This window comes from Plecotus auritus (genome assembly GCF_963455305.1).
Source record: "Plecotus auritus genome assembly, chromosome: 1".
In the NCBI taxonomy this organism is placed as follows: Eukaryota; Metazoa; Chordata; class Mammalia; order Chiroptera; family Vespertilionidae; genus Plecotus; species Plecotus auritus.
The window spans coordinates 168,419,305-168,437,169 of NC_137770.1; the positions used below are offsets into that span (position 1 = coordinate 168,419,305).

General features: G+C 40.8%; 1 protein-coding gene across 1 annotated transcript in view; it reads right to left on the reverse strand.

Annotated features, from left to right (window-relative positions):
- Positions 1 to 17,865, reverse strand: part of EGF (epidermal growth factor) — a 95,614-nt gene that overhangs the window by 36,673 nt on the left and 41,076 nt on the right. Inside the window, exons 6-12 of the mRNA XM_080682838.1 lie at positions 13,424 to 13,549; positions 12,239 to 12,361; positions 9,941 to 10,063; positions 8,773 to 8,898; positions 7,595 to 7,731; positions 5,214 to 5,362; positions 160 to 264 (exon numbers count right to left, since the gene is read on the reverse strand). Of these exons, the coding sequence (XP_080538964.1) occupies positions 160 to 264; positions 5,214 to 5,362; positions 7,595 to 7,731; positions 8,773 to 8,898; positions 9,941 to 10,063; positions 12,239 to 12,361; positions 13,424 to 13,549 (889 nt within the window). The remainder of the gene's footprint in view (positions 1 to 159; positions 265 to 5,213; positions 5,363 to 7,594; positions 7,732 to 8,772; positions 8,899 to 9,940; positions 10,064 to 12,238; positions 12,362 to 13,423; positions 13,550 to 17,865) is intronic.

The window sequence follows — 17,865 nt, forward strand, 5'->3', positions numbered from 1 at the left end:
GATATCATGGTAGCCACATCATTTCTGAAGATGTGGCCAAATCTAGTGGATTTTCTTGGTTTCCGATTCCACTGACCCACTGAAGACAGATTTTGGACCTTAGCATTTCATTTCAAACATGACCTCTCAGAAAGGCACCTGGATTTCCCAAGGACCTACTTGGCCACTGGGTGAACAGCGATTCCTCGTGGCTGAGAGACGTCCTCCTTAATGAGTATTTCACGATGTTTTCCACTTAAATCACTGCCTTCAATGACAGATTTCCTAAAATGCATGTCACATAAAGGGGCTTGTTACATTACATTTACTTTTTCAACAAAAATACTCCTTTTCCCTGTTACTTACTGAATGCAAAGACCGACATTCTAAGCTATGCCCATTGTGCATCTGCACACGCGCACCACACACACACACACACACACACACACACACACACACACACACACATCAGGACCAAATGCCCACGAATTCTATTTTTTGTAGTATTTTCATTAGCATGCCAATATTTATCCCAGGCAATTAAATTGCACAGGGAAAGGATAAGGTAAGAGGGAATCGTGTCAGTGGCCTGTAGTGTAAATCCCACCATCCCTTTTTCTTCACAACCTCCCATCACCCCAGGAACCAATGGAAGCCGGCAGTGAGAAGGGGGCAGCCTCGTGGTCACAGATCCCGGGAAGGAGGGAGAGGAAAGCTCCGAGGGCCCAGAGACAGCCAGCACAAGGACAGTAAGGGAGATTTATGTTGACTTTAATTTTCTTCCCCATGCTATTTAGACAAATGAGAGCATTAAACAATTATTATTTGCTAAACTTTACATTTAAAAAATAACTCTCTGGAATCTGGCAGAGAAGAAAATGTTTGTTTCCTAGTGTTTCCATTTATTTGTCTAACAAACCTTGGTTATCAAACAGACAGTTACTGAGCAAGCACCTACTGTACACGTCAGGAATTGGCTTAAACACTGGAGACTCAACAGCCTTTCTCTGTCCTTACAGAGCGTAGAGTTCAGCGGGAGAGCCAGGGCAGGGAGGGAGAGAGGAGGTGAGTGGACAGGCAAAGAACACCCTGCCCTGGGTGGCATGGCTCAGTGGTTGAGCCATGACCTATGGAACCAGAAGGTCATGGTTCGATTCCTGGTCAGGGCACATGCCTGGATTCTGAGCTCCATCCCGGTAGTGGGGGTGCAGGAGGCAGCCGATCAATGGTTCTCTCTCATCACTGATGTTTCTATCTCTCGCTCCCTCTCCTTTCCTCTCTGAAAAAAAATATATATATATATAAATATATATATATATGTGTGTGTGTGTGTGTGTGTGTGTGTGTATGTATATATGTGTGTGTGTGTGTGTGTGTGTATATATATATATATATGGCACCCTAAGCAGAGGTGTGAGCGAGTGCCAAGTCTGGGAGACCTGAAGAGTATGAAACAGTCATAATGCTGTGGCTTTCGTATGGAGAGGACAAGGCGAACAAGCAAGAATGGTGATGGCGCTAGGGCAGTGGCAGCAGAATGGGGAAAAGGGGGTGGAATCAAATGCTAAAACGTACTCTGTCAAACCCCCACCCTGTCACTGGTCTGTGGGTAACCTGGGCTTCTGAGCAGCTTCTGGAGCAGACAGACCACAGGCAGAAGGAGGAAGAGGAGCACCCCTTTCCCACCAGGGGCACCTGTCCTGTTTCCCCACTGAAACTGGGGAGTATAACTATCTTTAACACATTCAACAAACAGCAGGTAAAGACCTACCACCTTGTTCCGGTGCGCTGCCTGCCGGCCCTGTTTCCCTACTGCAAATCAGAAAGTATTTTTGATAATATATAGCTGTTGCCGGGGATCGAGCCAACGTGTGCCAGTTGTGGGCTCAATCCCCAGTGTGGGGTGTGCAGGCGGCAGCCGATCAATGATTCTCTCTCATCGTTGATGTTTCTCTGTCTCTCTTCCTCTCCCTTCCTCTCTGAAATCAATTTTTCAAAAGATAATTTTATTCCCAGATGAAGTGGTCATCAGAAGGGCACTGCAGGGTGGCAGGTATTTCTAACTCCATGTGTCCAAGTCACTCAGCCACACTGTCACTGTGCCTGTCCCCTGGCCAGGGAGGAAGGAATTCTGAAGACGCTTGTGACTGTCAGTTCTGCTCTCATTGTTGCATTATCTCTAGATTTTGATTGTTTTGAGCAGGAGTGCGGTGATGAGAATTGAGACCAACAGAAACCCTGACTCCGGAGCTATCTCAGGCGGGATTGCTGGAATTTATCTCAATGCTCCCTAAGGGGTTAACTCAATAATACACTACTATTTGATTCGGCCAGAAAGCAAATCCCCAACTCCAGTGTGGGTAACGAGAAAGCTAAGACGAGCATGGACACTGGGCTCACCTGAGTTCAGGCATAACCTTTAATCTAGTGGAACATCTTTCCCTTTATATCCACTACCAAACCGATCCCATTGTCACTGGGGTCTCCTAAGACCCACACTCCTTCCAGGGCAAGAGTTGTCCATCTAGAACCTTAGAAAAGTGATTTTTTTTTTGCCTCATGGTAGTTTTATCTCAAAAGAATGAGCAAAAGATGTATATTTTCACCCTCTTGATTCTTTTTTACTGAGCAATTGACTTTAGGACTCAGGCTTCCTTAGTGCTAAATAACAGCATTGTCAGTGAAATTACCAATTAGCTTCCTTCCTACTGTTAGATGTTCATTTGAATCCGTCTTTTCGTAAGCCAATGTAAACTAGAAGCATCCACTCTGGTTCTTTTATTGGTTCCGAGTTACCATATAATCTAATATCACAAGCTTGGAATCTCAGTTATTTAAATCCAATTTCTAGCTAATATCAAGGTTTTCAAACTATAAACCTTTCATTTCCAGACAAATTAAAGGTTTTCTTTTAGCAGCTGCCTTCAGAGGAAAGAGGACTTAAGAAGGGCTTGTTATTACCGAAGCCAGTGAACTAGGGAATCTGAGGTCTGCTTCTCAGGATAGGTGCCTGTCTGTGTCCTGAGGCATTGCTTCCGCAGTGGGTCCCGTGGTGCTACTAATCAAACACGGTTCAAATTAGAGGGGGCGGGCAAAGGTGGGAAATATGAGGAGACCTGGCAGCCTTGGAGGGGTCTACAGCGCTGACATCTGCTGTCCTGATCAGCGTTTACTCTTCTGAGAAGAGCCGTGTACAGGCTCTGTCATTACGCACAGCTGACATTTTAAATGTCCTTTTAAGTAGGTTCAACACAGAGGAGGCCGTAATTATGATTTTTATCATTATTACAACTGAAGTTGATTTCCATTTGTTCTATGACTCTGGGTTGAGCACATTTTAATCAACGATGATGGGGGAGGCAGTACATATCTATGATTATCAAAAGCATACGCTTTGCGAGTTCAAATTCCAGCTCCACTACTTGCGGGCTGTTTGACTTTGGTAAAGTTATTTTACCTCGTTGATTCTCATTTTTTTCCTCTCTAAGTTGGGGATTAGAAAACAAATCTTTAGGGATTCAATGGTATCATGGATATGAAGTTATTAATGCAGTATCTGGAACATTTGAGTTAATAAACACTCCAAAGAATAAAAGAATGAAGGTCTGGTTGAATGAGCGAATGAATGAATGAAAATAGATGCACTCTGGATATAGATGTGCCGCATCACATCACACATCTGGCTCAGTTTTAAAAATGCCTTTGTTCCCCATGGGCTATCCAGACCAAAAGAGCTGCTCTGGGGCATAGAAAGCCTCTCCCCAAGCATATAAACCTGTTCCCTGGGACTTCACCTTTTATGCGGGACCGCTGATTTCATAGATGTGAAACCCTAATTAATTCTCCTTTCTTTTTTTTTTTAATGTATTTTATTGATTTTTTACAGAGAGGAAGTGAGAGGGACAGAGTTAGAAGGACAGAGAGTTAGAAACATCGATGAGAGAGAAACATCGACCAGCTGCCTCCTGCACACCCCCCACTGGGGATGTGTACGCAACCAAGGTAACATGCCCTTGTCTGGAATCGAACCTGGGACTCTTGAGTCAGCAGGCCAACGCTCTATCCACTGAGCCACACTGGTTAGGGCTAATTCTCCTTTCTTTTAATGTAATACGATGTATAGGTACCAGGTGTTCAAGTTGGCCACCATTTCACTCTATGGCTTTAAGTGACTCTGGGAAAGCATCATTCTAGCTCAGAGCATCTCTGACACCATCCTGTGAGGTGCTCCGTGGCTAACTTCCTCTCTCTCCAAGCAGGGAAGTGGGCTCTCACAGTACGCATGGGGGATGCAGGCGCTTTCTTCCTCACCCTCCTCCCACCCCCACCATTCCTGTGGCTCACACAGGCCACACACACACACACACACACACACACACACACACACACACACACACACACACCCCAAGTGCAGCAGTCCTTTCTGTAGCCCCAAGAGCAGTGTACTAGAAATACCACAGTTTCTCTCTGGCTCTGTTGATTTCCACCAAAGGGAAAGCAGGCCATTTCTCTGATCTCACAAGGACTTTCCTCACAGCTCCTGCATGGAACTCTCTCTCCCTCCTTCACGTCACCTAGAGAGCCAGCATGTGGATTCTAGTCCAAGATTTGTCACTTGTGTGCTGTGTACCTTGAATAAATTACTTAGCCTTTCTGAGCCTCAGTGTCCCCATTTGTAAAATGAGGGGGTTGGGCCAGTTGGTCCCTGAAGCCCCTTCCAGCACTCCCTCTGGGAGTGTACACCCCTCATTTGGCAGTTGTTTATGTGTGGCCTTAAGACATTTCCTGGACTGAAATTTAGACCAAGCATTTGTATTAATGTCTCCAGTGTGCATGTGCCTTATCTCCTGGCTGAACTGTGAGCTGACTGGAAAGATGAAACACTCCTTTGTATCTCCCATGTTTCGTGGAGAGCGCCCCATCGACAGCAGATGCTCAAGGAATGCTTGTGGACTATATTCACACAGGTTTTGCATTTCTAGCCTGAAGTGCAAAATCATATGCTACATTCTTTGTCCGCAAAATCTCTTAGAGATACAGATCCAATCTTGAGGAAAAGAGGAACGTTTGCTGGGTGGGGGTAAGGGTGGAGGGAATATGGACAGCATTGGGGACATCTTTTCCAATCCCAGCCAGGTCCCCAGGAGTATTTTCCCATGTTCAAAGTGGAGGAGGAAGCCAGCCATCCTACCTCTCCCAGGACTCCTATCTCACATGGCTAACAGGGAACATACCCTCTGTCTGTCCAATAGAGTTTACGGTTAATCCAGTCTATAGCAAGACCTTCTGGAGCATCTATTGCTTCCTCAATCAGCCTTTCTCGCTGGGAACCATCCATATTGGCTCTCTCTATCCACTTCAGGACTGTATGGGCAAAGTACACCTACAAAAGAAAACGTGAACACTTTTTATTTGTTTTAAAAAATAAATATGAAATATATACAAATGGGTTGAGTATCATACAGTGGAATTGTTGAGAGCTTATCTTTGGACATAGACACACCTGCAACTGAACTTCAACTGAGGGGTTTCCCAGATACTTGTAAACTTAAGCAAGTTAGTCAATGTCACAGTCTCAGGTCTCCTCATTGGTAAAATGGGAATTATAAGACCAAGTACATTAGTTTTATATATAAAACTCCTTAGCCCTGCACCTGGCTCATAGTAAGTATTGTAACTGGTAATTTATTAATCCTTGATCATTGGTCAATAACAAACTGTACTTGAACCCTAGGCTTCTACAGACTGAAAGGGAGCAACGATTTTCAGTTTAATGGGGACTGCATGCTGGGCTATGTCTTCTACTGCATGGTCCACAGCACTCCACTTCACTGCAAGTCGGGAGACACAGGTTTCTCCCGGTTTTGCCACTTCTTTGCTTGATAACCTTGGCCAAGTCACTGAACCTCAATTTTCTCAACTGTAAAAATGGTGAAGTTACACTAAATATTTGCTAAAGTTTACTCATCTCTTACCTATATAGTTGCATTTTAATTAATCCATATTGGATATTGTCCAACAGACCATACCTTGCAGGTACAAAGTTCTTTTTCAGTCTAGTATGCAGACTGTCAAATAGGTACAAGTAGTTCATGAGAATGTGAAAAACTGTGATGGGTCAGTTTACAATTCAGTGATAGCATTTGTGGGATTTTAACTTGAGTACACACATGTACATAAATCTATAATCAATGAGAATATTCAAAAATGGTAATTCATTATGTTATCATCTTTTCAGATATCATAGGTTACCATCTTTCTAGATAAAATAGAGAAGGTTCTATCCCATAATACAAAATGGGTACTTCTCATATTCAAAAGCACTCTGCTAGAACTGCTTCTCAAATTGACACACAAACCCCCTGGGTATCTTGTTTAAATGCAGACTCTGATTCGGTGGTCACAGGTGGAGCCCGAGAGTGTGCAGGTGTAACAAGTTCAAGGTGATGTCAATGCTGATGGTCCAAGGACCACCATTTGAGAAGCAAGAAAATGAGGAGATTGACTAGAAAAATAAGAGAGCCACATAACAAAATTCATCTAGTCTCCTTATTCACCTAGTTGTAAAAATGCTATCTGTGCAGAAAAAAAGACTAGTGTGGTAATAAATGAATCTAGAACTGATTTTTTCCTATTAATTTTTTTCTGTTAATATAACTTTCCCATGGAGTCATATATATTCAGCTCAGGGAAAAGTAAGAACTGTTTGCTAGAGTTTACTAAACTTTTACTTGCAAAGGTAGTTATATTTGACCATCAATCCATACCAATTAAACACAGAATTAATTTGCTTCTCTCTCTCTCTCTCTCTCTCTCTCTTTTTTTTTTTTTTTTTTTACCATTTATCAGACTGCTCCAAATCAGGAAAAAACAAAAGCACAAAGTTTAAAATTCTAGGAATTAACCTAATAATAACTAAATAATTATGGAGGGAGAGTAATAACTATGTAAATATCTAAGTATGGGTGATTAATCCCCCAGAGACACTGTAACATATTTCAAGCACCTTCTAACTTAGCACAAAGACAACTAACAAAGATCAAATGATCAAATGATTGGGTTGATAACATAGAAATTCTAAGTTATATACAAAAACTTCATGTAAAAATTGATTATTATGGTAAATCATTTCATGAGCTAGACTGCCATTCCCACATGAACCATAAACTTCCATTTCCTGATTTTCATGGTTGATAGGTCATTAAATTCCCTCTCTCAATGACATACATTAAGTGCAAAGTACAAACCCATCCCTCCTAAGTACCACCCCAACCTCCCACTTCTCCCACTACCAGCAAATGATCACAAACCTACTTATGGGTTTTTTTTCTATGTGTATGGCACTGTGGTAGGTTCCAGAAACAAAACTAATCTTAAGATCTTGCTCAATCATCTCTAATAAAATAGCTGAATCACATCAAGAACCAGGGTTCTGATAATAGAAAATCCTTAAAATTTCTCAAATGATACTTCAATGTATATATTTGCATTTTTCTGTGCCTAATGATTCTGACTTGGCAGAGGATTTTCAAGTAGCCCAGGTCATCTGTTAGGATAAAATTCTCTACTCTGTCCTTAAAGCACAGCCACATCTGTTCAAGTGACAAAACATTACCTTATTTTCCACAGGGTCATGATCTAGGGCGAAAACCGCTCCCATCTGCTGGCTGAGTAGGGTCCGATAGTCTGTTCCATCAAAATGCATATGTCGAATATCTTGAGAATTGGCAAACAGCAAAAATGGTTGTGGTCCTGATAACCAAATTCAAATATGGCTCCATTTAAAATACGCCTTGAAAGCCAAGAGGCACTTCTGACTCTTCCCTGTCCTTGCGCCCTCTTCCTTAACTTCTGCAGTACTTGTTTTCTTAACTTCCCACCAGTGTGTGTAGGTTAAGACAGGCAAGAAGAGTTCCTCTTCCATGAGGTGACATATTGCCAGAATTTCATCACTGGATTCTTCCCTGTCTAGGGGCCTGCTTTTAAAATGCAAATTACTTAGAGAAAGAGCCAGCATGAAATAACCAACACCATAACTAAATGGTACAAGTGTTAGTGCTGTAATCTCCCTGATTCACGCATACTGAAACATATTAAAATTAGCATATTGTATTAACTTAGGTCTGAATAAATACCCTTCTCTGGCCTGAGCACTTCTAAAATGGAAGCATGATTATTTGAGTTAATAACAAGACCCTTGTTAATTTTCAGAGCTCAGATTGCGCTATATTAACAAAGACCCTGGGAAGTTAAGAGTATTGGGCTAAGGCAATCCCAGATTGCAAGCATGATGAACCTCAGGAGAGATGAAATCAATTTAGTATAAATCTAGGATTTCTGAGGCCGTTGAAGGACACAAGAGGTGTAACATCAGCAGATAAAATAATAGTCGAAGCATACAACTTCATATTGAATTCTGACATAAAAAAACTTGAAATTGTCCAAGTATTATTATTATTACATTCATTGGAGAGTTAAAAATCAAATCAATTGATAATTATTCAATTCTTCTTAACTATAAAGTGCTTAAATCTATTCTGGTCATGACTTTCACATATACTGGAATACCACGCTTGATGTTAGAGCAAATCTTTGCTGAATACTAATAACTTCTAAATATCCCTCAAAAACATTATTATTTATATAATTATTACTTACATTACTTATATTTATAATATAATTTGTTTTTCATCTCCAAAAATAAAAAATTGGGCTTTTAATGCTCTTTCTAAATGAAATGTTTTTTCCACATACTTTTGCAGAGACACACTTTCAAACACCCGGAGGACTAACCTGAAGCTACACAGCTTTTTTTGTCCAGTTGAAGGTCATACCCAGGAAGGCAGCCACATTTCCAGGATACTGGGCTGAGGGCAAGGCAGAGTTGGCTACATCCACCATTATCAGGTGATGAGCAGCCTACAAAAAACAATTGCTTGGTAATGTTGCTGTCATTCAAAAATATAATCATTTTTTATCAAAATATTGAAGTGAGCCAGGTATGTGTTGATTTTTAAACCATTTCCACAATCATTTATACTGCTGCAATCAAGTTTGTCTTGCAGAGATTAGAAGCAAAATGTCACCATACTCCACTTCCCTGTAACCTAACATCTTGAGTGTTTACTCTTCACATCTCAATGGCCCTTGTCCTGTTGTTCTACCACTGAGTTCAAGACCATGTGCATTGGCAGTTGACTGGAATACAAAATACATTTTTTTAAATATGTTTTTATTGATTTCAGAGAGAGGAGGGGGAGGGAGAGAGTGATAGAAACATCGATGAGAGAGAAACATCGATCCGCTGCCTCCTAAATGGCCCCTACTGGGGACCAAGCCTGGGCATGTGCCCTGACTAGAAATCAAACCTGTGACCTCCTGGTGCATGGGACGACAGTCAACCAACTGAGCCACACTGGCCGGGGCCAAAATACATTTTGATGAGTTTGGCAACGGGTCTAACTTTTCCTAGTGAGTAATATATATTTTTTGCTCACACATTTTTGTCCTCTTGGCTGCTTTTGTTTTCTTTATTTTTTTAAAAAAAGCCACACATAAGTCTTCTGCTAATTTTGAGTTTTCATGGTGCAAGCAACAGGCTAAGTATTTGCATCCATCATCTGCTTAATCCTGGCTACGAATCCAGGACAGAGGTATTGTTAACCTCTACCGATGAGGAAACTGAGACCAACAGAGAGCAAGTAACTAGTCCAAAATAACAAGCTAGTAACTGGTAATGCTAACTCAGGGCGATCTAACTTCAAAACCCTCATAACCACTACACTATGCTATCTAAAAACAAAAACAAAACATATCATTTAAATCTACACTAAGCCATTGCATAAATATCTTTCAGTGCGTAATGTTGGAAAATCTATTCTTCTTTGCCAACAAGATGCAAATTATAGGTGTCACTTAGAAAATGTATATTTTCAAACAAACAAAAAGTAAATAAACTTACCACTACACGTTTTTCCATCTGGCTCAAGCACTGAGCCTTCAGGACAGAAACATATGGGACCATCCGAAGTCAGAACACAGTCATGGCTGCATTCACTTGCATTGCTTGGACAGGAAATTAATTCTAATTAATGAAGAATAAGATCAAGATTAAGTTAAATCACATTTGTGGAAATTCAGTAAAATTGCTTGCTAGTAAAAAATGCTATCCTGAAAAGAGTAAGTTAAGTAGGAATCAAACATTTATGAATTACTGTGGTAATGAAGGAACAAAAAGAAAAGAAAAATTTCAAATCTAAAAATTATATAAAGAAAAACATCTGATTTTGAGAAATGACTCCAGTTTCCTCTAACTTTCTTGTATGTCAAATAATATTTTTAAAGTTATTAGTCATCAAAATTCCAAAATATTTAAAATGGAACTTGGGCGAATGATTCCCAAGTTCATCTGGAAAACAAATTTATGTGAAGGGAAAACTAAGAACATTGTATGACTGTGGTTAGGTGTAGCAAGAGAATGAGAGGCTCTTAACAAATATCAAAATGTACCATGAAGGTACAATAATTAAGACAGTGGGTAATGAGTACGGGAGAAGATGGAAAGGATATTAGAACCAGATAGGAAGCTTATTTATAAAAGACTCAAGTACACATAAAGATATTTTTAAAGATAAAGGTATTTTAAATCATTGAGCATGTGAAAGATGTTCCCATCAATATTTATCCTACCTTAATTGTACAAATTGTATCTTAAAGAAACCAAATAGTTAATGAAAGTTTTCTTCATAAAGATATTCCAATTAATAATTAGAAGTAAATTCTAGAACTAGGTATCACCATTTGAAACCCTTGGTGAAATAATGAATCTAGGGAGTGATTGGTAATGGCTGCTACACCCCTCCCCTGAGAGACTCCTGGCCTTTCCTGGCTCCCTCAGCCACCTTGGCAGCTTCAGGTGTGTTTGGTTGGTGGGGGTCCTGCACCAAAGGAAGAAAGACAGTGGCTGAAAAGAAGACAAAAAGTCGTTGGAGTCAACGCTCGGCTCCAGCTCATTATAAAAAGTGAAAAGTAAGTTCTGTGGGTACAAGCCGCTCCGAGAGTTATGAGACAGGGCAAGAGGAAACTGGCCATCCTCGTCAGCTGCCCGGCGCTGTGGGGATCTGAGACAGGGTACTGCACCATGCTGGCCAAAACCCGTGTCCATCACGGCAGTGCCAATAATATCAAATTGCAGAATTGTACACTGGAACCCTATATAATTTTATTAACCAATGACACTCTAATAAGTTTAATTTTTAAAAAGAGAAATAATAATAATAATATTGGAACAGCATGTGAAAAATACCTCAGAACATACACACTGGCTACTGTTGACCCAGGTGATTCTGTCATTAGAAGCATGCCAGACAGACTACTGAACTTAGTAAGTCATGCAAAATTGTTCTTTAGTAAAACAGGCCAGAGCTTGTTTCTAAAAAAGAATGAAAGAAAGACAAAGAGAAAGACAGACTATAGGGGACATTTATAATGTGTCTCCTGATGGAAATATAACCACTCCTATGAAGTACTCTTGCCAAAAATGTCAAAGCCAAGTCTGATCAAGCCTTTACATCTAACTATAAGTTTGTAGAAGACAAAGGACATCATGGAAGTGCCATCAGTAAAATCCAAAATGTGAGAAACTCTGAAGGGGGAAAAATGGTTCTTTAATAAATATTTGCAAGGGAAAAAAGAGGAGAGAGAATCTGTAGGATAAAATAGAGTTGTATCAACCTAACACAGCAGTATTACTACCCTTGTCTGGATACTTCTTCAAACCAAGCAACTGTGTAAAAAATTTTTTTAAAGATAAATTGAAAACTGACTAGATATTTGATATTATTATGGAATTATTAATTTTTAGGTGTAGTAATGGTATTGTGGTTATATCTGAAAACTGACTGAATATTAGATGATGTTAGGGACTTACAGCTCTTTTTTAGATATAATAATATATCATGATTTTATATGTTTGTCTTTTAGTGATATACATATAATGAAATATCATAAAATATGGATAATATGGAATATATATATATATATATATATATATATATATCACAACTATGGAGGCTTTGATTTAACAAGTCTGGGATAGAGTCCAGTCACTCATGTTTAAAAACCAAACAAACTAAAATAAAACTCCAAAGTAATTCTGAAGCTTACTGCTGATCCAGGACCATCAACCCAGACCTTAGCCACCTCCCAAACATCAGTGAACATGAAGGAAATAGCGAAGTAAGTACTTGTTGTGACTTACGGTGACACCGTTTCCCATCAGGAAGCAGAACAAATCCTACAGGGCATGTGCAATAATAGGATCCGGGGGTGTTTTCACACCCAAGAGTACAGCCATGATTCCAAAAGGCACATTCATTGACATCTACACAGTGACAACAGCAAAACACAGATGGTTATTTTTTTTTTAAATAAACTGTAGTATCCCTAACAAGTCAGCCCAAAATAGAGTATCTCACACTTGTATCTGCTGTTCCTGACCACTGTTTTTGCTACTCTAGTAAAGGGTGAAAGAAGTCAGTTCAATTATCATGAAAGTTCTCTTTATTCTGTCAGTGTTTGTACTTTCAAATACAGATGTTCATAGAATTACCCTGTGGGAAAATAATACTATTTCCTCTGAAAAGATGCAGCAACTTAAAGCCACTTAAGGCGGGACTGTTGAAAGTTCTTGAAAAGGACAGGACATGCCTGCTCTGCTCTGCAGCCACTCCAAGCTGACAGGAGCCATCCCCTGAAGGTGGGCCCACTCTCAGCAGCATCCCTCGGCCGACACCCAGCCTCCAAGGCCCCGTTCTACTCCCTCTGACTAGCCCCAGGTAAACAGGGGAGTATCCTTAACTAGTGGGTGTCAGCCAGCTACCTCCACTAAGTATGCGCGGCAGCCATCGGAGTCTTTCCATCAGCAGCTCTCTGGATTCGCTATTTCATCAGCAGCTCACTGGAGCTCCCCGGTATTTCTCCTGAGTTCACTAAACTTGGCCTGGAGTCTCAACTAGGAGGAGCCCTAGATGACCAGTGGGCTACACGGTTTCTCCAGATTCCCTTTCCCACTAGACCTTCAGGGGAGGAGAGGTGCAGTCGCATACCCTTTGGGAGTCTTGTGATAGCTTTGGAACTACGTCCCTAAAATATTTGAAAATACGGATATTTTGCACACAGCCAAACGCACGGAGTTCCATGGAGTCCACACTGAGAACGCCTGCCTACTGTCAACCCCTGCGGAGCCTCTGGAAGCATTTGATCTAGGAACACGAGCTATAAAGAAGACCTGGAAGTATTACGAAGGCTTTAAAAACAGGGGGGAATAAAATTGTTTCTCTCGGGAAGGGCGGGGAGAGAGTAAAACTGATTCCACATTGAGGTTCTGAATGGCCCACGGAAGAACAGGTGCCTGTCAGAGCTTCCGACAGCAAGGGCGCATTACCTTCACAGAACTTCCCGTCCTGGCTTAAGGCGTAGCCCTCCGCACACGTGCACAAATGGGACTTGGGGTCTTGCCCACACACGCTGCCTCTGCAGTTACCTTTCCTCAGTTTGCAGAGTTTCTGCTCTAAAAGAGAAGAGGGTTTATTTGAAGTAGAGGTGTGTTTTGACAGGGGCCAATGCTTGATTCCTTCATGATTCTTAAACCTAATCTCCCTGTGGCATCAGCAGGGGTGCTGTCTTCCACGGTGGTGGCACCGCTCCAGGGTGAGACGGCTTTAGGAGGATTGGGCAGCATTCCAAAGCCCATTTAGTTGCCTAAGTGTGTCACTCCTGCAAAAGCTCTCAAGGTAAGGCATTCGAATTAGCTGGGGATGTCATTCCTTGGGTGACTAACACTAAACACAACTTGGCTTTTTTCATTCTGATTTACCTTTGTAAAAAAAAAAAAGTAATTAAATACATAAACAAAAATTCTGTAAATGAAATATCTCTTTACAAAACATCTGTTCTTAAGTATAATATTTATCTGTCAGATCTATATATTTAGTTGTTTTTAGGATCACTGTTTCAAGAACATTTTTTAGATTTAATAAATACCAATGTAATATTTGTAGCCCCGATTTTCTGAGTTTACTGCATTCCATGTTTTACAAAATAACCCAGTGTAAATAGTAAAATCTGCTCAGTGAGGTAGATGCTTGGGTTGAATTAGCCAAATATAATGAACAATAAATGGCCAGTGTGGTACCTTCGATTATCAGAGTCCAAGTCAAGGGCCAAACTAGTCACATGTATACCTTTGCTCAAATTGTGCTCCTTCTTATTCTTTGCCAATTTTAACAATAACAACACCTTTGTAAAATGCTCTAGAAAATACTGAGATAAGCTTGAGTGTGAAGGCCAACCCCAGGATGCAGGTAGATATGAGGCCAGAGCTCTGGCAAGAGGTGACCTCAAGGGGAGAAGATGGGGGTAATGGGCCCTGAGTCATGACATGGCTGAGGTCAACGAGAACCTATGAATCATGGAAAGAGCCAAAGACCTAAGGGCAGGACTGCTAAAAACAGCCTTGCTGTGAAGGGCACAAGAAACTGGCCAGAGAGAACCTGAGCACAGCAGTGCAAAGGGCTGAGACCATGCTCCATGTAGCTCTCTGTTTATCTATACTAATAAAAGTCTAGGTGGCCCTGGAACTCTCACCCATCACCCTCACGTTGTCACAATATGGCTACCACAAGATGACCGTCAGGGGAGGGCTGTTGGGGCGAACAGGCCAGCAGGTGAGGGCAGTTGGGGGCCATCAGGCTGGCAGGGGAGGACAGTTGGAGGGACCAGGCCTGCAGGGAAGGGCAGTTAGGGGTGACCAGGCCAGCAGAGAGGGCAGTTAGGGGTGATCAGGCCGGCAGGGGAGGGCAGTTGGTGACGAACAGGTTGTCAGGGGAGCAGTTAGGCATCAATCAGGCCGGCAGGGGAGCAGTTAGGGGGCGATCAGGCAGACAGGCAGGCGAGTGGTTAGGAGCCAGCAGTCCCAGATTGTGAGAGGGATGTCCGACTGCCTGTTTAGGCCCGATCCCGCCCAATGCACAAATTTCGTGCACCAGTCCTCTAGTCTACTTATAAATGTTTCCTCTCTCTGACTCTACCTGTTTCCTTCTGTTTTAAATTATGAAACACTTTTCTTGACCAACACCAGCATGACAGAGTAGAGACATATTCTCGCCCCTTGAAAATGTCCCTAATGTGCACTGTCCCACCTGAAGAGCATGTTGCACTTGGGAGATTCTGATTTACTGAATCAAGGAAATGGCTCAGGAATCTGCATTTTTCACAGGATCAGGGTGATTCTGAAGCCAGGAATCTTCACGCCACACTCTGAGAAACACCAGCCTAATAATGTTCTAATGAAACATCTCTCCTTCATTAGTTGCAAATACCTCCTTTTACCTTGCCTGTGTTATTTCCTTACTTATTTTAAACTCGTTTACTTGAATCTCTGTACAGAATTAAGTGCACAATCAATTTTGTCAATTATTCAATACTGTTGCAATAAGACCTACTAAGTCAGTTAAGATTACACTGAATAGTATTTTTATATTCATTCCAAAATGTTTATTTTTTGTCCATTTTTGTGCTAATTATGAATGTATAGTTACATTGTTTTTCATGTTCCTACATGTTCCACATACCAAATTTTAACTAAGCAAACTTAAAAATAAGATGACCCAAAAATTTAAAGTAAATGACTAAAATTATAAACTTGTAAATTTATTGGAGACAAAATACACCCACTGCAAATTTATTTAAGGAAAAAAAAAAGGCATGTAATTGCCCTAGCCAGTGTCGCTTACTGGTTAGAGTGCCAGCCTACTCACCAAAGGGTATCAGGTTCAGTTCCCCACAAGGGCTCCTACCTGGGTTGCAGATTCAATCCCCATCCCAGGAGTGGGTATGGGAGGCAACCAGTTGATGTAGCTCTCTCACATTGATGTCTCTTCCCCCCTCTCTCTTCCCTTCTCTTCCCCTCCACCCCCCTCTCTCACTCTCTCAGAAAAAGCAATGGAAAAAGTATCCTCAGGTGAGAATTAACAACAACAAAAAAATAGCATGCAATTTTTTTTCCCTTTAATTTTTATAAAGTTTTCAAGTGAATAACAACAAAAATCCAGAAAGGTCTGACTTGGCCTTTTAATGGCACCAAAGTGCTATGCTTTCTTGAGGTAACAAAACAAAAAATTGAACAATTAAGATTCCTATAAGTATTCCTTATAAAAGTCTTTCCAAACCCCATAAGATAGATGACCACTGGATTAAGAATTAGGAAGACAGAGTTCTGTCTTGGTTCTGCCTTTTACATTGAATCACATTTTTGTTGCTGTTTACCTCAGTTTCCTAATCCATGAAATTAAAACATTGAGGTAAATAGTCTCTGAGATCTCACACTTAAAAAAAATTTTTTTATGATTCTATACAGAATCAGATATTTGTGGTACATTCCTCTAAATTTATACCTCTGAAGATTCTTAAACCTTAATTACTGCTTAAAATATGTTAATGGAGATTCAAATTGACTAATAAAAATAATTAGTGTCTAGGGTAAAGGAAATGCTCTTTCCTTCATCTAGATTTTTGTTGTTGTTGTTGCTAACTTTCTACCACCTCTAACCTGTCCTTCTGTGTGTTCTTATTATCATCATCACCATTGTCATATTATATATATATATTCCATTCACATTTATAGTCCCACTTAGCATAGTGTCTTTTACAACATAGATGTACTACAGACACTAAAACACAAGCACAAAAATCTGTGATTGTGTCATCTGCAACTTAATTCCTTCATTTGATTTCTCCTTCAATTTCCAGTCAGCCTTAGCATTTGAACTCAAACAGATGGTCAGACTCTGCTAGCCCAGTCCCCTTTCCACAAGATCATGCTGCTGATGGTTTTAATAATCTTACTAATAATATACATCACTCTTCAAAGATGAACATAGGCAAAAAAGCAATCATTATTTTCCTCTGAATGTGCTGATGATGTGACCTGAATTCAGACAATAAACACCTTAAAAGGTCATTTTAAGAAATAGCAAAACATAGAGGATTGAGGGCTATATTTTTGTTTAATCTCCTTAATCTTCTGCTGTTCTTTAGCTTCAAATTAGGCCAAAGCTAGCACTCACAATGCTGCTGATGACCTCAGATAATACCCCTCCCCAGGGCCCAGCATTGAGGCTTAATTACCTTTGAGATCGAATTAAAGTTCCTAATCATGGAGTTTAATGTCCACCACCAACTGTTCCTTTGGTAACTACCTGGCTAACACACAGGCTCTCAGGAGCTTTGCTACAGCCAAGTAAATCTACAGATTTTACTCTGGTCCAGCTCTGAACAATGGATATGGGATTCCTTATCCTGCTTTTTTTCCACTGTTACACCTTTTTTCTACATCAGGTTCATCATAATATATTTTTATTGATTTCAGAGAGGAATGGAGAGGTAAAGAGAGGTAGGAACATCAATGATGAAAGAGAATCATTGATTGGCTGCCTCCTACATTTCCCCCCACTAGGGATTCAGCCTACAACCTGGGCATGTGCCCTGACTGGGAATGAAACCCTGACCTCCTGGTTCATAGGTCAATGCTCAGTCACAGAACCACACCACCTGGGCTCTGCCTGCAGTACCACCTATTAGGTATTCTTGCAAAAAAACCTGAATCTGAACAGGCTTCTAAGCCTAAACTATCTGTTCAAAGAAATACAGAATCATGTTAAATGACACCATGGGGTTATAATCTGCCAAATCCAGAATGTGAACAATTCTACAAAACAAATGATCTGGTTTCCTCAATAAACAAACGGTAAGAAAAAGCCCCAGATTAGAAGGTAAAGTGAGGTCACAGCCAGGCATGTGAAAACCTGCAAACAGTGAGAGCCCACT